Source organism: Neltuma alba, unplaced genomic scaffold (assembly GCF_004799145.2).
Source record: "Neltuma alba isolate B1F8T4 unplaced genomic scaffold, ASM479914v2 tig00011496_pilon, whole genome shotgun sequence".
Classification (NCBI taxonomy): Eukaryota; Viridiplantae; Streptophyta; class Magnoliopsida; order Fabales; family Fabaceae; genus Neltuma; species Neltuma alba.
The window spans coordinates 37,235-61,215 of NW_021636164.1; the positions used below are offsets into that span (position 1 = coordinate 37,235).

Below are 23,981 nucleotides of genomic sequence, written 5' to 3' on the forward strand. Positions count from 1 at the left end.
TACTAATCATCCTATTCGTATCAGTAGTGACATTGTGCATATGTAAAATCATTCATGATGCTCCTCCATTTTCAATATCACGAATTTTTTTAAATATATGATTATCACCACACAATTTCATTTCACACTATAGTCATGAGGTCCCATAAATTTATAAGGGATCTAGTATTGCCTTTTTTTAGTCTAATTATTCATACTCTTATGACCATCACCCACAATTCAATGTCAAATATCACATCTTCCACATGAATGAATGAAAGCAAAGTAGTATCTACAAGTGTGAAAGGAATGAACTTAGCAAAATCTAACAGAGGCAATTTTGTTAATCTAATTCCTTCGTTGTTATATCAAACTAAACCAGATAATTTTTAAAGCCCTTTTTAGTTTTTTTTTTATGCACATGCCAAACTATGACTTCAATGTTAATGACAATGACACCATCAGAATCAAATATCACATTTTCTAATAACATCCTAAATTCTATTTCCTTCCAAAAGTCATCCTTATGTATAGTGAGAATATATTCATCCAATAAACAAAGTCTCTATTAGATGCTTAGAGCATTGCTTTCGTAATTTATAATTTTATTGAAAAAAAGAGATGATATATTAGTTAAGAAAAAATAGACAAAGTGAATAATATACCTGAAAATAGTATATGAAAATTATTCAACACCAATATAACTTAATAGCTTTATTTTTTAAAACTTAATTTTTTTGTACTTAAAAAAACCGGTATCAGAGCTTGATAAGTAGTATCAGAACATAATTAAAACTGTAACAAATACTAATAATGGCAATATTAGATATATTAATCTAAACTCTTTTGATACTATGTCAAATTAAACCAGATGATTTTTCAAATATAACATTCTCTAACAAGCTCCTAAATTCTATTTCGTTCCAAAAGGTATCCTTGTGTACAATGAGAACAACTTCACCCAATAAGCAAAGCTTCTCTCAAATGCCTAAAACCTTGTTTTCTTAATTTATAATTTTCATTGATTAAAAAAAAGTGATAATATTACATTTTAAGAAAGTGAGATGGCATACCTAAAAATAATATATAAAAATTATCCAACATCAATATAAAAACCAGGATTAGAGTTTGATAAGTAGTATTAAAACATAATTAAAGCTGTAACAAATACTAATAATGACAATATCACAATACAATCTCATATTCTCTGAGTTTTAAAATTCTACTTCTTACTAGAATCTAATTACTTTATTTTTTTTATAATATTTACATTATCTAATTTAAAAATTAGTTTAATAAATAATATCATATCACAATCAAAACTTTAATAATATTTTAAAATATACCATCTTAATTAATTATGAATCAAATAATTCAATTAATTAGAAAATCAAAATTTTTCTGTGTGAGTTGTATTCATGTTATACAGAACTGAAATTTAAAAATCTAATTATAATATAAATTATTGGGAAAACCATATTGAAGGTACCTATACTTTCTCTCAATTTTTAATTTGGTACCTATGTGTTTTTTTCCCTTTAATTAAACATTTAATTTTATCTTTTTAGCAATATTAGCTCTTATAACTTTGTTCTATTGATATTTTTAGTCTCTACATAAGGATTAATGATGTTAATAGAGGAAAAATAAAGATTTAGTTAAGAACAAAAAACACATAGGTACCAAATTGAAAATTGAAAAAAAGTATAGGTACCTCCAGTATGGTTTTCCCTACATTATTTAATAAATGAAAATTTTCAACATAAAATGACAAAAAAATTAATATAAAACATTGTTAAGTGCTTTAGCCTCTAAAATATAATAGATTCTTGTATAAATATCATTGATATAAAATTCTAATTCCCGATTCTTTAAATTTCTCAAGATATTTTCACAAAAAAAGCTTTAAAATGAAAAGATTCTAAAGCTATTTAATTGTCATAAATTTCATTTCATACAAAGTTAAAAGTTTACATTTTTTCAATTATAATAAAATAAAATGCACGAGTATTGCTGTTGTCTATGTCTCCTCCTCCTTCTCATAAAGTTCTAGCGCAATGCTCGTAGTTTGTACTTGATCATCTCTATGGGAGTTAAAATTTAGAGTTGAAATTCTTATAAATTCTAGCTCATGAAATTTTTCAAGTACGACATCCATGATAATAGTAAAATTTAAAACTCATTTTTCTACCAGAAAAATCTGTGAGGAGCTCAACGTTTGCCATGCTTTAGATTTTTCAGGATTTATGTTAAGTGAAAGTTTCTTTAGAATAACAAGATTTTTGATCTATTTAATTCTTATGAATTTTCTTACTGAAAATGTTCACATAAGACTAAATAAAATTTTAAATCATATTTTCTCATTAAAGATATCCGCCAAAAACTCTAAATTTGTTCTGGTGAATAAAAAACTCTAGATTTTGAAATCATAGTATGTGATCCTAAAAGAGGCATTCAGAAAACTAATTTTTCTAGTTTTTACTACGACATAAAATTTCTCATTAAAATCATTATTATATTAGATAATTAAATCTTATTAAATGTGCTGGTTAAAATAAAAAAGAAATCTGATTTAATATGCATATTTTATTTATTTTGAGTGATGAAAAAAAACCCGTAAATCATAACATTTGATACATTTTATCATTAGAATAATAAAGTTGTGTATTAAGTGTTTAACTGAATTCTCTTTAATTTTAAAAAAATTGAATGATTATTACTCTCAAATTATTTTTTCAAAGAAAAAACTACAACTAGTTATAGTTGAGAGATGAACTATCGACTAAAAGTACTATTTATAAATTTGATCCCTTAAATTATATATTTTATCATATGTGTGTGTGTAATTTTTATTGTAGATTAGAAACAAAGGAGTAATAGAGAAAATGCTGAGGCATGGAGCATACTAAAATTGTAACACGACATTGTTTTATTCTTTATCATAGATCAGATAAGAAGCAAACAAGCTATAGCAAAAGAGAAACATAAAACCTGCATAGAGCATAACATCATGGTACCACCACAACATATTATTCTTTATTATACTTCTCCGGTTCTTAATATAGGACCTAATTATTGAGTTAATTTTGGTTCTAAATATAATATCTATATCTCATATTTATCGATTTTTCTTAAGTCACCCCTATGAATACTCCCTCAACCATAATCAAGTGGAAGAGATGAGGGAGCATATTAAGAACAATGATTATAGTGTTTTAGAAAAAACATGTCATATTTCTTATAATTAACTAATTTATCTAATTTTTTTAATCTAATCAAATTAATTAAATAGGTCTTATATTAAGGACCGGAGGAGTAATAGATAATAATAAAGCGGTGGACTTAAATAGAAACAGATTGAGGCTTGAACGATCGAAACTTGAGAAAGTTTGGGAAGGCAAATTCATCAGCTCTGTAGTGCCATTGAGATCGGATTAAGGATTTAAGGGGAAGCCTTTTGAGAATGGTAAGCATGATGTCGCAGGGAATAAAGGGTATGTGGCCTTCCATTACTTTCAAACCATCCTTCTACTTTACGTAAATTACGAATTCTTCCCATCTATATTAAGAACCATACAAACTCATTTAAAACTAAAATTTGTGTTGCCCAAATCCTTCTTAAAATGTCACGGGGTAAAAGATAAAGATAAAAAGTCTAAACAAACAAAAATGAATTTAAAAGGATTAGAATTTTTTTCCTTAAAAAAGATAAAATATAAGATTTCTGTCTAAATGCTTAGAAAAGTCATGGTTATTTGGCTTTATCACCGCCGATTCTCATTCTCAATTTGATTTTCATTAAATAACTTTAAGTTAAATATTGATATTGATTTATTTTAAAGGGATTTCCTCGTTTATTCAATTTCAATTTATTTTGATATTTTATACATTTCAAACGAATTTTATTTATTAAGTGATTATAATTCCATAATTTTGTTTTTTTAATTAAAATCTAAATTAAGATTCCCAGACTCTGATGATATAATCATGGCTATTTGCCCATATCACCGCGGATTCTCACTCTCAAATGATTTTCATTAAATATCTTTTAGTTAAATATTGATTAATTTCATTATCATCCCATAATTTTATTATCATCCCATAATTTTATTATCATATATTTAATAAGTAGATCTTTATTAAATATTGATTTGCCCATATCTTCTAGTTGGATATTTCAACAGGTTTTGTTTAATTAGGTGATTATCATCCCATAATTTATTATCATATTTATTTTTTTATTATTAAGATCTACTTAAGTTTTCTTCCGAAAAAAACAAAGGATAGCAAGAGGAAAACAGGGTTGATGTTCACATCCAAGACATGTTGATCCCAAAATCCAACCTTCATCGTCCTAGCTTTTTTTCCTCCTCAATAAATCAATAAAGAGTAGCGGCCATTCGAAACTTTAAAGACTAGCATACTCCTCCGGTTCTTAATATATAATCTAATTGTTAAGTTAATTTTAGTTCTAAATATAAGACCTATTTCTCATATATATTGATTTTTTTTTAAATTATCCCTATAGATACTCATTTAACCATAATCAAGTCAGTAAGGCAGAGAGGATATTAAGAAAGATGATTATAATATTTTAAGAAAAACATGTCATATATTTTATAACTAACTAATTTACTTAACTTTCTTAGAGGGTATTTGGGTGATGACTCAAACTATGGTTTGGGCAAAAATCACCCAAACACCAAAAAAAAAAAAACCAAAACCATTATTTTGGCCCAGAAACCATGATTTTGGAGAAGCAAAAATTTTCTGCTTTTGGGAAAAAAAGAGAGAGTGTGAGAGCCAATAAGATATGTGCCTTGTTTTTTTTTTGGGCCCAGACGGATATACCCTTCCCAATTATTTATCTCTTTCTCATTGTTTCAAACGCAGTACGAGGGAGAGCCTGAGAGTAGATCTCAACAATAATATGATTTTAACACCCCTCAATTATTTTCTTATAAACATATTTAATCTTATATCTTATAAATATATATACACTTATTAATTATTTATTAATTATATTATCTTATATATTATTAATTATGTTGATAAAAAATATATCATTAACAATTTTATTCCTTCAAATTAAAATATGTCATAAAATCTATTTTTAATGTAATTATCATATTAACTTATGCTTTTTTTTAGTAATTTGTATATATAAAAAGTGCTTCTGATAACAACTATCCAAACACTCTCACTTCTTAGAATCACTTTTTCACAAAATCTATTCTTCCCAAAATCTATTCTTCAGAAGTTATTCTCCAAACCATAGTGTGGTTTTATCCAAACACCCCCTTAATCTAATAAGTCTTATATCAAGGATCGGAGGAGTATTACTTTTCCTAGTATTTTATTTGAGAGTGTTGAATGCACATTTAAAAATAATTTAGAATATTAAATGCATCTTAACATAAATTTTAATGTAAATATTTTTGTTATTAAAATTAAAAGTGTGAAAATTATATGATTAGAAAGATAATTTATAAAATTAATTATTAAGAGATTAAAACGAAAGTTTATGTAAAATGAAAAGGACAAGTGTGCGCTTTCTTCCATAAAATGAGAATTGTCTGCTTTTGACCATTAAAATGAAACTTTTTCCGATCAATTTCGTTAAGAAAATGATTATACAGAAGGGGGGAGGGGGGGGGAGAGAGAGAGAGAGGAAAACAATTGACTCAATCTCGCATATAACGCTAGACAATTTTTTGCCAACTATATAACAATAACCTTTCAGCATAATTGACCTGTGAAATCTGTTTCCAAATTTGGCCAATTATATTTGTCCGAAATTTACGTAGAGAAAAAAAAAATTTCTCTCAAATTTTAAATAATATATTTCACAATCAGTTTCGATACAAACCTTTGTGCCATTAAATTTTTCACCTAAAATTAGACCCTCGATCTCTTGCTGCCAAACGCTCAGCCTCTGTTTAATTAAAAGAGGTGATCGAGAGTTACGATAAGAATGAAGAAATCATTATTCTCTTTAAATCTATGTTGTTCAGAAATCAAACCAAATCAAATTAAGCTTGATTCGATTTTTTAGGCTTTTTTATAATTAAATTATGCTTGTAATATTTTTAATTTATTTATTTGGTTGGTGCGATTTGGAGAACAAAAAAAAATCCTATTTGACTAGGTCGAATCAAAGAGGATTTTTTTTTTTAAAAAAAAAGAGAAACATAACATATAAAAATATCCAAGTCAAGGGAAAGTACTAAAGTCATAATGAGGAAAAGAAGACCTGTCTCTTAGCCTAAAAAAGGTCACCAATTTATAAAGTCCTCATTCTGTTGTTTTCTATAGTTACGATGTTTTACCAAATCAGATAATAATACCTCAAAGATTAAAACAATAGTAAGAACTGGAAAAAAAAAAAAAACTAAACAACAGAAATTTCGAAGACTGATTTCCAAAGTATGTATAAATTATCATTCCACTCATAACTTTGCAAGAAGAACTTAACAACTAAAAGTAAATTACGAGATAAACTACTATGTATGAATTTCCACAAAAAGTAGTCTTCTGCTAAAGTAAACTTGCAACTTGAAATTGAGATCAAAATTCTTCAATGTTAATAGTGCCGATTGACTAATACAAGACTTTCCACGTAATTGAAAATCTCGATATCTCTTTTACGATAAGAGACAGACATTCTTTTTCTTATTCGATCAAAGTTGGAAGAGTGAGATCTAATATCAGGCCTCTTAAACTCATCAGTAGTGAGATTGAGCATATATAAAATTGCCATTTGATAATTATTCTCATTCTGATAAAAAGGCACTAAGACAATCTCATTCCTCCAAATACTCACTGGATTTAAGCAATCCCATGGACAAGGTCTGCTAATATATATTTTAGTCCATTCCCATCTTTTTCGGTCCAAGTCCTCGGATGGACACGTCTCCTCCTCCAGCACCCACAAGTGAATCAAATTGAATTCATCCTCTCCTTCCATGCGAGCAACCAGAGCATGTTTGTTCTCATACTCAGCAAGGCATCTATGACAATGGAATAGAGGCATTGGTATCAATTCAAACACTTCCTTTGATAGGTCCACTGAATGTAGATAATTCTTAACATAGCCCATCATATCATCCCAAAACATAACTCCATCAATAGTGATATATTTAGCACACTATAGTTCTGGGGCGTACCTCTCTGATCTGACGTCTCTAGTGGAAGTGATCTTCGATGAAAGACAGAGTCTTGATGAGATTTCTTATCAGCTTTTTCTAATATTTGCAAACACATTGAAACCGATCTAAGGATCTTACCGGAAGCCTTTTGAAAATGTTATAGAGGGCTGATGAGGTTTTTGTAGAATCACTTCTTTTCTGTTTAATTTATTTGGTTCCATTTTTGAGAATCAAATCAGGTTAAAAAAATGATTTTTAGAATAAAAAATCTTACCAGACTAAATCCAATCAGAGGATTCTATTTTCTTAAAAAACATTATATAAGATATCTAAATCTAGTAATAAAAGTCATAACTTTTTTGTCCAACAAAACCATAACTATTTCTCTGCGATTCTCATCCTGAATTGATTATGATTAAATATTGATTAATTTTAATGCAATTTTCTTATTTATTCAATTTTAATTAATTGAGGTAACAGAAATGAGGATATTGAGATGGTGATTTGGAGGTGAAGATGGGAGATCAAATCATTCATCAAATATCAAAGTCAGTAATTAATTTGTGTGAGCTCTCTATTTTGTTCCTTGCACCATTTAGAAGAAGGTGTCTTTTAAAAATTTGAGTCTTCCATGTGCTTGTGTTTTGTAAAAGTTCAATTGTTTCGTTGATAGGATATTACCTTTTGCTCCTCAGGGAACAATGTTCAAAATGTTTGAAGATGTGTGTTTCCCTGCAAATAAGAAGTAAACGCTGGCAGACGCCCATTCAAATAAACTGTTGGTAAGTTTGGAATCATTGACTATAAAAACAGTCATAATATTTAAGTATATGTATATATCTCTTGACTTTGGCTTTCCAACGCAGAGCTTTGGTGACCCCTGTTTTCTGAACTTTTTTTGTATCGCTCTATGCTTTGGTGACCCCTGTTTTCTGAACTTTTTTTGTATCGCTCTATGCTTTGGTTTTCCGTTTCTTTGTCTTCTCTTTAAATTCTTTTTGCGCAAGCACTTGCAATTCTTCCTCTTAAGTTCTTATGTTCTTCGAATCGATGAGATTCTGTTTGGTTTGTGGGAAGAAATTACAGGTATTAGAGCAGCTAATCAGTTAACTTTTCTTCATTTATGACATCTTGCAATCTTGCCTTTATTTCCTTCGTTTATTTTTTTGATTATTGATGATGTGGTTCTTTAGTAAGATTTATCTTCAATTTATTGCTTATTTGAAGGGGGAGGCAGCAATTCCAAAATGGAAGATGATAAAGCGAAGACTTTTGTCCGTAGGTATACTGGTATAGATGTTGTCTTTCCTCTAGGTTGTAATTCTTATAGGTTGTAATTGTAAATTGTAATATGGGTTTATAAATTTTGCTGGTATAAGTTCTCTCAACAAGCTGCAACTTGTAGGAAGGAGCCAAAACAAATGAAGTCATCCTTTGTTTATCTTTCATTAGTTACCATAATTTTTGAATGTAATATTACATATAAGCTTATTTAAAAGACTGTCGATACAGAAGCAATTCAAAAAACAGGGGCGCATGCGTGTGCTCATGTATATGAATGACTGCACATATATATGAAGCATCTTCAATAAATCAATGGAACAGCATGAAAATGCCTACACAAATAACAAAATTTCAAAAATTTCCGACCCCATCCCGAGGTTAAGGGGCGCACGCGTGTGCTCATGTATGTATGAATGACTGAACAAAACTTCAATGCAAACTGTGACATCTTAATGAAATTTAACAGATAAAGCTAACATTGTCCACTTCCAATGGAAGCTTAAACATCAAAAGGTAATGCAAGAGGGGAAAAGCCTGAACTCGATGAAAGCAAAAAAGAAAATGCATTCATCAGTCCAAAATAGAAGAAAGCAAAAAGATAGAATGCAGGGTAAACAATTAGAACAAAATCCATAACTAGACAACTCCCATCAGTAATGGATATTTCATATAACATCATTAAGCAAGAAAACTCGAAACTTGCAGACAAAGAGGTTTTAATTTAAAGCGCAGAGAGAGAGAGAGAGAGAGAGAGATTACGTACTTTTCTGGCCTCTCAATCTCATGCAATATAGTAAATCAGTGGCATATTTTTCACCCAACAACAAAAACAGACTATTGGCACATTGAAGGACAAGTAGTCCCAAATAACAGGCACAATTGCTTCTTAATATCTGCATTCATTATTCTAGATAACTCTAAATAACATCAAATAATATGGGTATAGAATCATCCAAATTATGAGAGATTCCATTCCACCAAGAGTACCCCAACAATGTAAGTTTGCAATGTAGTAACTTGGATTTAGGATCAAGATTCTTCAATGTAGTTGTTGCCAACTGATACAAGGCTTTCTACATAATTGTATATATTTTTAATAGAGCCACAACAGGGAACAACAAACCTCTTGACTTCATTAGTAGTGAGATTCATCAAATGAACAGTTCTTCCTTTCTTACTAGGCACTGCAGAACCCCCCCGTGTGTAGACAATTTGGTTCCTCCAAATAGTCACCGGATCGAATGTCTTTGAAAAGGGGCTAGTATATATTTTAGTCCAATTCCGTCTCTCCCCAAATGCACATGTACCCTCCTCCATCACCCACAGCCTAATCAAATCAAATCTTTCATTATCCCTACGCCAAACGTCACAAAGTATGGCAAGTTTGTTCCCATAAATAGTAAGCTTTTCATCTCCACTCGTACAGTTTAAGTTTAAATCAGGCCATGGACTCAATGTGAACACTTCCTTTACTATGTCAAATGATACTATCACCCGAGCTATCACCTGAACACCATCTTCACCATCTTCATCTGCATCTAACTTTAACCCAGACCAAAATATGGCTCCATTAGTCGTGACAGCTTCAGAATTAAGTCTCACTGCCTTTAAGTTCCCACTATCTATTCGCTTCCATGACCCTCTACTTAACGAAAATACTTCCGCTCGATCAACTTCATAGTAAAACTTCGAATAAGTTCTTACTATCTTATAATCATTAACAATTGGACTGAACCCAAATCCTGTCATGTAATCCTCCAAGTCAGAAAAAATTCTCGGTCTAGGAACATGTCTGACTGCTGTAGTGGCAGGATTCCACAATGAAAGAGAAGGAGGAGATTTATCATCCTGATGGATTTGAACACAAACCAGGCCATTGCAGGAACCAATGATACTAGCACCCCCGAAGGAATCGACCAAAGGTGCTTTCTGAACTAGACGGACTTGCATCCCCCAATCCAGCAAACGCAAGCGCCAGCGCAAAGGACTGCAACTATTATTACAATCGAGAAGAAGAGAAGGGTTTTGATGACTGGACTGTTGAAGGTGGTCCGCAATGAAAGATGGACTTTTTATGAGATTATTCCAGTGTTTACACACACATTGAAATCGGATTAAGGATTCTACCGGAAGTCGTTTGAGAATGTTTAGGATGATTTCTTCAGGAAGATATGGCGGGTGGCTGTCCATTTCCATCTGCTTCAGGAATATCGGCTCAAACGCATTTCTCAGAGTCAGAAGAAAGCACTCGCAGTCAACGAAACCCTTTAGGGATTTCAAATTACCATAGTCGAAGGGAGAGACACTTGGGTCGCTAGCTCATCGTCGGTCCTTTCATTTTTCTGAACCAAACCCAAACTTTTGTTTACGGCCCAAGAACCCAAACTTTGAGTAGATATTTTTATTTTTGCCTGCATATTATATATTGAGTTCGAAAAAATTTATTTTCTCAAATAATTAAGTCTAAAAAAAAATTCAAGCTTTGGTTCAACTTATGCTATGTTTGGGAGAAGGGTTTTGGGGGGGGGGGATTTACTGTTACTTATCATCAAAATATTTATGGCAAGATTTTAGGGCAAGTAAATTATTTCTTTCTGGAATTATTAAACTTGTCAAATTTCAAAAATATAAATTTCAAGTAAACAATACTTCTAATATTTATTGAATTTAAAGTGACCAGCATTTTGAAACAAAGGTAAAATTCCAGCCACCGTCATTTTGAAATGGAAGAATATTTACTACATAAAACATATATTTGGAACTTTAAGTTCCAATGGACAAAATATAAATATGTTTTCTTTTTAAAAAAAAAAATTAAGAACAATGGCAGCAAAACCACTTGACTTCAACCAATGTAAAAGGAAAATACATTAGTTAGGAAAAAGAGAAGAAGAAGAAAGAAATGTAAAATGCAATGCAGAATGAAAAAATTAGGGCCTGTTTGGTTTCTTGTTTTGAAAACAGCTTTTTGTTTTAAAAACAGAAAAACAAAAAAACCTGTTTGGCAATTTTTTTTTAGTTGATTGTTTTAAAAAAAACAATAATATGTTTTTAAAAACTGAAAAATCAAAATAACTTTTAGATTTTTTTTTCCTTTTGTATTTTGTATTTTTTTGTTTTAAAAAATTCTTTTCTTCTCTACTACCGACTCCTTATTACTACCGGTGATCATTACCACTTGTCAAAGTGTAATTTTTTTATTTTTTGTTCAAATGTGATTTTTAAAAAAATTATTTTCCAAACAATTTTTTTTGTTTTTTGTTTCCAAAACTTGTTCTTAAAAACAATTTTATAAAATTGTTTTGAAAGTAAGAAAACAAGGAACAAAAACAAGCAGGCCCTAAACAACTTAACTCAGTCCGTTGTTTTAAAATAGACCTCATCATTTTTTTCAATAACCATTCTTGGAAGTTACAATCCTATGATCAAATTTCCACCTTTTAGTTCAGGGTTAAACTTATTCCGAATCTACATACTTTTAATAAATTTTGGTTTTGATCTTATACTTTTGTTGGAGTTAATTTTCATCCATTATACCATCCAAAATGTTAGCGCTATTATTTTATGAAAACATTGGTTCTGAGTTTAACAACCTTCACTTATGTGGTACTAATATTGTGAAATAGGCTGGCATGAACTATTGGACTATTAGCTACGCGGATATGGCTTCGTGAAAAGGTCCAATTCCTTATACTTTCAACAGGTATTTCGGTTAATATGCTTCTTTTTTTCCATTACTTTTTATCCCTATATTATTTTATGCTGTCCGAATTGTTAGTTATTATAATTTTCTAAAAAATTTAGGCCCGAGCTTAATGGTGCTAACTTAGCATTAATACCTTGTAGCCTAACAAAATTGATTTTACTGAGCCAAATGGATTTTATTAAGACATGTAATTTATTATCACATTAATTTTTCGTGAAACACGATTTTGAAACGGCAACTTTCCGCTGACCTTGGTTAATGTTAGAATTGTTTTGGATAAATTTGTTTAAAAAAATTAATCATGTTAAACGAGGATAAATTTGGAGCTTCAAATTAAAAATTACAAAATTATTTGTTAAAGGTTTAATGTATCATTAATAATTGATAGTTATCGTTATAGGGGCCATGTGCTAAGTCATAAATTGATATATATATATATATACACATATATATATATATATATCAAATTATCGTTATAGGTGCCATGTACTAAGTCATACATTAATATATATATATATATATATATATATATATATATAACATAACATAAAGCTAACAATGTTCAACTCTTCGTTTTTTTTTTTTTTACCAGCACAATGTTCACGTCCAATGGAAGGTTCCGCATCTAGTAATGTAGAGGTTTTAAAATATTGAAAGGTAACGCAAGAGGAGGGAACTTGAACTCAACCAAAGCAAAAGGGAAAATGCATTCATTAGTCCAAAACAAAGGAAAAATATAGAATGCGAGGTAAACAAATAGAATAACCAGATATCAATGGAGGTTGGGTTTAGCAGATGGGATCAATCCCTCACCACATAATGAACTAAGATTTGAATCTCACCAGGAGAAGTGCTCATATTTAGTGATAATTAACATTAAATAGTATAGGTATGGAATGATCTAAAATATTTGCCAATTGATATGCGGCTCTCCACATAATTGCAAATACTATGAATAGGGCAACAATAGGGAATAACAAACCTTCTTACTTCATTAGTAGCGAGATTTATCATGTATAAACCATTTCTTCCTCCATTTTCACTATCCTCTTATCAGGTTTGTAGAGTACAATTTCATTTCTCTATATAGTCATTGAATATATCGTGCTAAGAAAAGAATGGCTTCTCCGGCATAGAAAGGGGCTGCCTGCATATCTTGCAGTCCAGCTCCATGTCTCCCTAGAAGAACATTTACCCTCATCTAACACCCACAAATCAATCAGATTAGATGTTCCGTCATCGCCTTTCCCAATGTCACAAAGCATGGCAAGTTTGTTCTCATAAGCAGTAAGCTTCATAGGTGTACCATAGTCTAAATGGGGCTTTGGTATCAAAGTAAACACTTCCTTTGCTATGTCAAATGAAACTATCACCCTAACATCATATTCACCCTCCTTAACCTCAATATTGTCTTCACTCGCCTCATATAGACGTAGATCTAACCCAATCCAGAGTATGGATCCATTAGCTGTGACAGTTTCAGAATTAAGTAGCACTCCCTTTAAGTTTCCAACATCTATTGCCTTCCATAACTCTCTACTTATAGAAAACACTTCCACTCGATTAACACAACAATCAGCAACATAAGTTCTTACTATCTTGTAATCATTAACTATTGGGCCGAAACCAAATCCTGTCACCCAATCATCAAAGTTAAAAAAACAATTTGCAGTTATGGATATAGGCAAATCTCTGAAGGTTGTAGTCGCAGGATTCCACAAAGAAAGCGAAGGAGGAGATTTTTTATACTGACTGGTTTCAACACAAAGCAGGCCATTACAGGAATCGACTATCCTTGTACTCGCCAAGGAATTGATGAAAGGTACTTTATCAATTTCACGGACATGCAAATCACAATCCAGCAAACGCAACGGCCAGCACGAAGGATTATCACTTCTATTCCATTGGAAAAGAAGAAGAGAAGGGTTTTGATGACTGGATTGTTGAAGGTGTTCCGCGATGAAAGATGGGTTTTTTACAAGATTTTTCCAATCTTTGCCGGAAGTCGTTTGAGGATGCCTCTGATGATTTTTAGGGGAAGATTCTTTTTTTGGCCTGTATTTCTGGGGGAAGATAAGGCGCGTCATTATCCATTCCCATCTGGCTCGGGCGGATTCCACAAAAGAAAAGCACTGTGATCACTGACGCCTGTAGAGTAAATTTTCCGTTCCTGAACCAAGCCTAAAACTTTGCTTTTGGGCCCGCCAACCAAAACCAAAAGTGAACATGTTTTGGTTTGACGGAACCTAAAGTGAATACTAATTCAAAATAAAAAAACAACCATTTTAATAATTAATTCCAAATGAGAATTCAGGCTTTAGTTTAACTTAGGAAATATTTATCACAAAATTTTTTAATTTTCCGTTATTCTCGAGTTATTAAACTTGTTAAATTTCAAAAATAAATTTTAAATAAATAATTATAGCATTTATTGAATTTATTAAAGTGACCAGCAATCATCATCAATCAATCATCAACTTTATACTTGAAATCTTGTGATACCCCATTGAGATGCAAGCGGGTCGGGTCTTGCATTCAAGGTATTTTATTCACCTGCTGATTTTCTTGTTTTGTTCGATAGTCACCTAGTTACTATATCTTTGAAATCTTGTATTAGCCGATTGATACAGGGATCGGGTTTAGAGATAGTGGAGAGAACCGTCTGTATGGACAGATTATTGAGGAGACAAGACAGTTGATTATGAAGATTGGGATATTGAAATTGCTCGCATGCTATTAGGAAAGTTTTGAAGTTTGCTGATTGTTTGGCACGAAATGCACATTCAGATATTACGTAGATGAAATTCATGTTGCAAGTACTACCATGTTAAAATAATTCTACCATATAATATTTTTATATTTCATACCCCACGTGCAACCCGGGGAGAAGTTTAGTTTAAACTAAACCAAAGTTCCTGAAATTGCAAGGAATTGGGTGAGGTTAAAATGTATCTTTGTTATAAATAAATGGGAAAATTGCATTAGCGTCCTAATAAACATAAAATACTATATATACACACATATTAGCACTGCTACTTAATATAAGAGTTAGATAACTAATTTGAAAAGATTAAGAAAATTAGTTAAGTTAATTATTTGTAACAAATATGTGTTGATTTTCTTAAACTACTTTATCTAAGTATGTATATTTTAGCTACACTTGGATGGAAATACCTTATAATAAATAGGGATATTCTTGAGAACACATTATAAATTTAAAAGAAAAAATAAATTGGGATATTATATTTAAAACCACTAAAAAGCATTTATATTTAGAACCAGAGGTAGTATTCATTGAATTTATTAAAGTATTTTTGCTACATTTATAAATGCGCACACACATACTTTGTTTCTGACCTTTTTTTTTATGTATAATATCAACTTTATTTGAGCAAGATAAAAAGATCATATAATATTCTATAAATCAAATCAAATAGTATAAAAGACTAAAAATAAAGTAGGACAAAAAGGGACAATATGGACCAACCAACTGACCCAAACAATTGCCATGCATGTCCTACCAGTGCCTATGAACTTTTGTTCATATCCTAGATAAGAACTTAAAATCTTTGATTAACGCCAACACCATGAGATCACTTTTAAATTGGGACCAATATAATATGAAAGTTTTACCCTGTACATCATACCGCAGAATTGAAAGGGAAGGAGGAAAAGAAAGAAAAAATTTTGATGAGTACAATTTAAAAAATTAGCAAAGTGGGGTTATAAAATCTTAATAAAGAGAAGATGTAAGATAAAGTAGTAAGTAAATTTAGTTAAAAATTTTTAATCTCACTTTTCTAATTTTTTAAATCAAGTTCATTAAAATTTTCTCTCCCATTTTCTTCTTTCTATTTTCCTCATATTAAACAGACCATAGGAAAAATTGAATGAGGTCATACCCCAACCATTTATATCCATTCCTATCCATTTTACTACATATTCAAAATAATCATGTACATTTGTTTATATTTAATGTTATTCTGGAACATTAAAAGTTGAATACTATTTTTTAATGTCTCCTGTTTTCGGTGGCCATTGACATTTTTATGTGGTTAAGGATATAATCAGCATTTTCAAACCTGCTGGTACAAATCATCATATCGTACTAGTAATAAGATTTTATATTTATAAAAATCATCTTTGATACTCTTCCACTTTCAATATAAAAATTTCTTTTAAATATGTGATATTTACTACACACAATCTCATTTCTCAACAAAGTCACGGGTCCTATAAGCTTGTAGAAGATTTGGTATTATCTTTCTGAGTCTAACCATTCATACCTTTATTCATCACTTACAATTTAATTTCAAATATTACATATTCGACATGAATGGTAGAGGGAAAAGTAAGTTCTTTAATATACTTAGTAGGCTTAAAAGAAACTAATTTAGTAGAGTCTAAAGGAGGCAATTGTATCGATCTAGACTATTTTGTTGATATGCTAAACAAAACTACATGATCTTTGAAGCTCTTCTTATTTTTTTATGCATTATTCAAACTACCATTTTACTTATAATGATAATGACACCATCAAAATCAAATATGATATTTTCTGACAAATTTCCAAATTATATTTCTTTTTAAGAAGAAAACTTTATGAATAATGAGAACACTTCCACTTAATGAACAAAGACTACTTCATTAATATATTATATTAAGAAAAAAAACAAAAAAAATGATATATTTATTAAAAAAACTGAAAAAGATGAAAGGATTACATTTCAAGAAAATAGAGGAGATGAGGTGAAAATGATCCAACACCAATATAACTTAATAACTTTATTTTTAAAATTTAATTTCTTTTAAATTATAAAAACCGGTATCAGAGCTTAATAAATGGTATCAGAACATAATTAAAGTCTTAATAAATACCAATAATGACAATATCATAATAGGATACAATATTCTCTGAGTTTTTAAACTTTACTTCTTATTAGATTTTAGTTATTTTATTCTTTATAAAATTCACTTTATATAATTTAAAAAATTGATTTAATAAATGATATTATAACATGATTAAAACTGCAATGATATATCAAAATATACAATTTTAATTAATTATAAATCAAACTATCTAATTATAAAATCAAAATTTCTCATTGTCAATTATATGAGACATTGATATTACTTAAAATTAAAATTAAAAAATCTAATTATAATTACATTATTTAATAAAATGAAAATTTAAGACTTCAAATATCCAAATAAAAGAATTTAATATAGAGTGTTATTAACTGTGTTAATATTTTTTTTTAGAGCCTGTGATTAAAAAGTAGAACAAATGTGTTAGAGTTGCTAATGAATACAGAGAAAATGGTAATTACGTCAAGTTGTTATACAAGCTTTTTTTGTGTGTGTTATTATGTACTTGTGTTAGAAAGTTTTTTCACTTCTATATTGTTATGTCAAATGGTGCTGCAAGTTATGTCTTTTGCCTCTAAGTGATTTTAGTGTTTACATAGCCAATAGTATAAATTGAGTTCAAATGGTTGGTTTTCTCGTCACTTGCTTTTTTGCAAGAAATTTCCGTGAAAAGCACACAATTGTTCTGTTAAAAAATTTTTTGCTGTCTTTTCATTATGTCTACTCTAAAAATATCAATGCTCAGAGACATTAATGATTGAATTGATAAATAGAGGATTGTGGCTCTCTGTAAAATTAAAGTACTAAATATATGCTTTAGGCTAAAGAAAATTATACATCGTGATTCTTAAAAAATATTTTTTTTCAAGTCATAATAAAATTTACAGGCAATTAAAAACTACTAATACATTTTTTATACAGAGATAAAATTTTCACCATATGTGATTTATTACTTTATTTCACTTTCCATAAGTTGAAAGATAAATGTGTAATTTTACTCTCAATCTTTTTAATAGTGCAATTTTATTTTGAACTTTTTTTCTTAGTGTAATTTTATAATTACACCTGAAAAATAAGGTCAGGGCATTTTTACTCTACGTGGTATATAAATATATATTAAAAGAAGATATGAAGTATATAGATTGAAAAATACCAAATAATTAAACTATTTAAAACAAAAAACATACTGAAGTAGCAGTGTAAACAATCGGTTTGTTTTCCGACAAGAAGAGAAAGAAAATAAGAAAATGCAGAGGAATTACTGTATAGAATGAATAGAGCAGGGCTGTAAGCTCATTGAAAAGAGAAAGAGAAAACACTTTCTTGCTGAGTCTGCAGCCATCCTCATTGCATCTATGAGTATGGCATGTTCATCCCCATATGGCACCGTTTGGATGGAACCCATCCCTTGTTTGTTTGTTTTTTTTTATTTATAATTTTTAATTAGTTTTTATTTTTATTTATTTGGGTTAAGTTGGATTTAGTACTCTAAAATATTTTTTTAAAAAAAATGCCTATTATTTTAAATTAATTAATTTTTAGTGTATTCAGCACTATAAAGTATATTTTCAGGAGTAATTAGTGTTTTAAATTCATTATTTTTAGCAAGGAACAAAAACCGAACCGGACACTAAACCGGTCAAGTCAATGGGTCAAGGGTTAATGGGTCAGACCGCAATTAACTCGGGTCAAACCGGTCATATTAAAATGATATAATTTAATTCATAATAATAATAAAATAAAACATTGATTATCATAATATCAAAATATAAAAAAATATAATGATAATTTAACCGTAATAATACCAAAATACACGAATATTAAGAAATATTTTATCAAACAATAAAATTGTAATCCCAGCTGCTCACAGAATACATAATATAAATAATTTTTATTTACCCAAACGAGAGAGGGCATGAATTAAGTGCCAGACTAGTAATAATTCTATCATCCCATCAGAAAGACTATGACTATTGAGTGGTAGGCTAAGTGGCTACACACGCTATGTCAGAGAGGCTGAGAGGCGCAGACAAAAGTTTAGAGGCAACCCATTAGAGCCATACTTTCTTTTCTTTCTTTCCAAATTCCAGTCCAAATCTCTCGTCGGTCGTCGGTGATGCTCTGCTTCTAATTTTTCCAGTCTCTCTCTTTTGCAGCCTTCACGCTCCATCCTCCTAAAACCATTTACTTTTTTTTCCGTGCTATCTATTTTGAAACAAACTTCTCCACTTCTTCTTCTATCATAATTTTTCAGTGCTCTTTCATGGTAAGGTCTTCTTTTTCATCTCCTCTTCCATTTTTCTTCTCTCTTTCTTTCCTTCTTCTTCCCTCCTCCAATGAACTTTCTTCTTTCTTAGGATGTCGGCGTTTCTTTTGACAAAAGAAGAGTGACCCAGGTAAACCGTCCAAACCAGCGGGTCATCCGGTTACTGTCGGTTCGCACCGGTTTACTTCGGTTTGTACCGGTTCATTTCTTTTCCGGTTCAGTTGTCAAACCAGACCGGAACACTGGCCGATTGGCCGGTTTCCGGCTTGAACCGGCCGGTCCGGTCCGGTTTTTGTTTCCTTGATTTTTAGTGCATTCAGTATTCAAAAATATTTTATTAGCAGTACTTAGTATCCTAAATTAATTAATTTCTAGTTTATCTATCATCCTAAAATATTTTTGTAGCACCTAGTATCTTAAATTAATTAATTAATTAATTTTTAACACAATAGATGAGCAGAGAATGTTCATCCCCAAATAGCAGTGTCTAGGGATGAGGTGCTAACTTTCTTTCTTTCTTTTTTAATTTTAATTTTATTAATTTTATTTTTTTTGTTTATTCAAATATATTTGTATGTAGTACCTTAAAATATTTTTTAGTAACACTTGGCATTACAAATTAATGAATATTCAGTGCATCTAGAAAATTGTTTTCAGTTAGTATTTTTTCAGTAGCACCTAATATTCTAAATGAATTAATTTTTAGTGCACAGTAACCCAATACCCACTAAAAATTTGTAGTCCAGCTGCATGCGCTGAAAATTAATTAATTATAATTTTACAATACTGGGTGCCACAAAAATATATTTCAGGATATTGGATGCACTAAAAATTAGTTAGTTTAGGATAATTAGTGCTGCTGAATTTAAGATATTGATAGCTGATTCATGTTCTCACCTCTATTTTGATATTTTGTGCACTTTGTGGATATATTAACCCTCTGATCCTCTGTTTAATCTAAGATAAATGAAGATGACAAAATGAATTTTTTTAATGAATTCAATTTAAAAAAATGACAATTTATTATTTTACAAATTTTTTTAGTAATTACCAATAAATTATTACAGCAATGAAAGCATAAATAAATATATTTTTTATTCTTTGTGCCTTGCACGGAAATTTAAAAGTGATCAAAAGATAGAAATAAACAAAAAAAATTGTCTACAGGTATATATAACGTATTATTTTAAAATTTGTTACCTTAGCTATACAATTATAAATAACAAGGGAGAATCCGTTTAAATCCGGTTAAAATATTAAAATTTAAAATCAAGCCTTCATTCTGAACAAATTTCTAATTAGCACTAATTAGAAATTTATGAATATTATTAAAAGACCAAAATGTCCCTCTATATATTTTTTCCTTACAAATTCTTTTTTTTTAAATATGAAAATAATAAATTATGACATTTTCCTCAATCCACATGAATACCTACTCTAGCACTCTAAAAAAACTGTAAAAAGTTCGTTATTTTAATAAGTTTTTCATTCTTAGAATATACGTGTGTTCTGTTAAAAAAAAATGTATGTGTTTAACTAAAAAAATTGTGTATATATGGAGGATGAATCAATATTAAAACCGAGCACAAATTAAACCCATCCAAAATTTAAATCTAGCAATGACCTACACTATTATATTGATGAGGGTGCTGGAGTAACTATTAATGTGAATTAAGAACTGCGTTGTAATTTTCTATCATCTACTAAAGATTTACTATTTTCAAATTTCAGGAAAATCCAGCAAAAAAAATTTAGAAAAAGAATTATTGAGGAAGAAAAATATAGAGGTAACAACTAATATTATAACCATAGAGGGGTATTATAGACTTTTAACAACATTCATAAATCCCTAATTAAGTCTCTTGGCATGATTAGGAATTTATTCAAAATATAGGCCTAATTTTGAATTTTAGTATTTCAGTTGGATTTAAATAGGATTAACAATTTATTTTAGTTTACAAATTGTTGCAGTCATGCAAATTAAAAATTTAAAATATATTTTTGTTTTAGAATTTGTTTCTTTCTTTTAGAATATTTGATGCATATTAATAATAATATAATCAACAATTAACAAGATCCAACGCAGCCATTGAGTGTTTTAATTTAAATAAAAAATGTCATTGAAGATGCCTATAATAATTTATTTCCAATGATAAAAGAAGAAAAACCCGTAAATCACAACATTCGGTACATTTTATCAAGAGTTTAATTATATTCTTTTCAATTTTAAAATATTGAATGATTATCACTCCCAAAGCTTTTTCTTTTTGGTGAAAAAAACTACTAGTTATCGTTGAGATGAACTAACAACTACAAGTAAGATTTGTAAATTTGATCCCTTATATTATCTTATCACAGGTCGTTTTTATCGTAGATTAGAAACAAAGGACCGGAGCAATAGAGAAAATAGTGAAGCATGGAGCATAATAAAATTGCAACACGACATCATTTTATTCTTTATCATAGATAAGAAGCAAACAAGCTAGCGAAAGAGAAGCCATAAAAGCTGCAGAGAGCATAACATCATAGTACTATCACAACATTTTATTCTTTATTATAATAGATAACAAGTAATAAAGCGGTGGACTTAAGTAGAAACAGCTTGAGGCTTGGCAGAACGAAACTTGAGAAAGTTTGGAAAGGTAAATTCATCAGCTCTGTAGTGCCACTGTGTAAAATGGGCTAATTCAGACCAAGTGAAGTCAGGATAATTCCTTGTCCCATCCAAGCTCAAAATATCTGAAGGAGGTTGAACCACCTTATCTCCTTTAGGGTTTATAAAGAATGCCAAGGACCTCCTATCACACTGGTTGTTCACTACAGCCCTGTGTCGACTGCTTTTGTACCTCCCATTTGTCAATGCCTATGACAAAACCACATTGAAAATACAAATTCAATTAAATTGAATGCTAAAAGTGTATAGAGAATAGGTTTATGGAATAGGACACATATACGTACCATGAAGGTATCACCAATGTTGATGACAAAGGAATTAGGAAGAGGTTCAATAGTGAACCATTTGTCGCCTGAGAAAACTTCGAGTCCACCAACATGATCTTGGTGAAGTATAGTGAGTGAGGTTGGGTCACGATGCGGTCCTGTGCCTAGGACTTCAGCAGGAACTTGGCAAAAAGGGTAGTAGTTGCATCTCATCAAGGAGCATCCATCTGAGAAAAAGTCCCTCAGATACATCTGATCTAAGCCTAAGCTTATTGATAGCAAATCCATCATCTTCATTCCTAACTCCTTCATTGCTTCACAGTACTTTTGGAAGACGTCCCTAAGAAATCAACCAAAAATATGAATAAATCAATGTTTTTCTATACATATACATACATGTGTATTACAAGTTATTAGCAAAACATTACGTACCCAGTTTCATAAAAGTCTTGGCCTAGGGTGGAGACAAAGTAGTCCCTAACAGCAGGTTGTGGATTATCATGAGGAAGCAGGAAAGTGAGGGTCTCCTTCCAAGTTAGGTTAGAAGAGAAGCGTTCAGAATGAGCACCAGAGTAGCCTGATAAGGAACCCTTAGGCTTATAGGCCTTTAGTTTTGTATCAATCGGTTGCTTAAAGTAGGCATCTGTACGCTCATATGCCTTCTTGATCAAATCATCATCAACTCCATGATTGATCACTATAAAGAAGCCGTGCACTAAGCAAGCATCCCTGATTTGTTCAACAGCTCGATCGATGGCTTCTTGCTCCCCACGTAGGACTCCTCCTAAGTCTACAATTGGTGCTTCTAACTGACCTTGGGCTTGTACCAAGTACTCCTTAGACCATACACAGTTTTTGGGCAACTCAACCTCATTTCCAAGCTCACATGGAAACACAAGTTCTCCATCTTTCCTCTCCTCGTGCTTTTGTTCACTCAACAACACACTTGAAGCCATCTTGTCCCTATGCTTATGCTTATGATCGATGACAAGCACATATGAAACTGATGGCTAGGAAGCTTCTTATATAGATGTGTGTGTGACTAGTTAGGCACATTTATGGGATGTAATGTAATTTACATCTTTCCAAGTTTGTTTGTGAGGGTCCATTGATCAGGTGAGAGATTCATGTACATGTGATAATATTAAATGGTTCGTTCATTGAATAAAAAATTGTTCATGTATATGAATTGATTACTAAGAGTAGTATGCCTTTACATTTGTTTGTTTTATTTAAAATGTTCATGAATATGTATTTAATATGAGATGGATAGGTTCAGGTGGCGGTGCATGCAATGATTGGTGGTGAATGAACCTGGTCATGAAGTTGACTAACCAATAAATTAAATGTACCTTATATTTAGAATAAAGAAATGTCTAAATAAATTAAAGTAATTCATGTATACTTATTTTCAGCTTGAAAAAAAATCATTTATGCTTACTTATGAATTCAGAATGAGAATGTGAGATGTGTGTACATATTCAAATGGTTCATCCAGTGAATAAAGGTTTAATACATATATTGATGTTACAATAAAGACCATGCCATTAAGTTCTACCAATTTGATAAATTACTAGAGCTGGCTTGCCGTTAAACCATCAGATCGTTGTCATCGCTTGCTGTTGGATGGTGTCAATAAAAATAAATATTAACATCTTAATAATATTTTATTAAATTAGTATGTATTAGGAAAAATCGCAAAAAAAGAAACTGTCGAAATTAAAAAATTACGCATAAGGACCTGTTCATAAAAATTGCCATGAAAATCCATACTAACTACGTTCATGTG

General features: G+C 30.3%; 3 protein-coding genes across 3 annotated transcripts; all 3 read right to left on the reverse strand.

The window, feature by feature from the left end:
• Positions 1-9,440: 9,440 nt before the first annotated feature.
• Positions 9,441-10,601, reverse strand: LOC114714197 (F-box protein At3g07870-like). The gene has a single exon (XM_028898923.1). It carries the CDS (start codon positions 10,599-10,601, stop codon positions 9,441-9,443), a length of 1,161 nt encoding a protein of 386 aa, XP_028754756.1.
• A 2,598-nt stretch (positions 10,602-13,199) lies between these two features.
• Positions 13,200-14,204, reverse strand: LOC114714198 (F-box protein At3g07870-like). The gene has a single exon (XM_028898924.1). The coding sequence runs from the start codon at positions 14,202-14,204 to the stop codon at positions 13,200-13,202; it is 1,005 nt and encodes a 334-aa protein (XP_028754757.1).
• A 7,635-nt stretch (positions 14,205-21,839) lies between these two features.
• LOC114714199 (gibberellin 20 oxidase 2-like) lies at positions 21,840-23,148 on the reverse strand. Its single transcript, XM_028898925.1, has 3 exons — positions 22,625-23,148; positions 22,211-22,532; positions 21,840-22,115 (listed from the first exon to the last, which is right to left on the reverse strand). Exons 1-3 carry the CDS (start codon positions 23,146-23,148, stop codon positions 21,840-21,842), a joined length of 1,122 nt encoding a protein of 373 aa, XP_028754758.1.
• Positions 23,149-23,981: the final 833 nt, after the last annotated feature.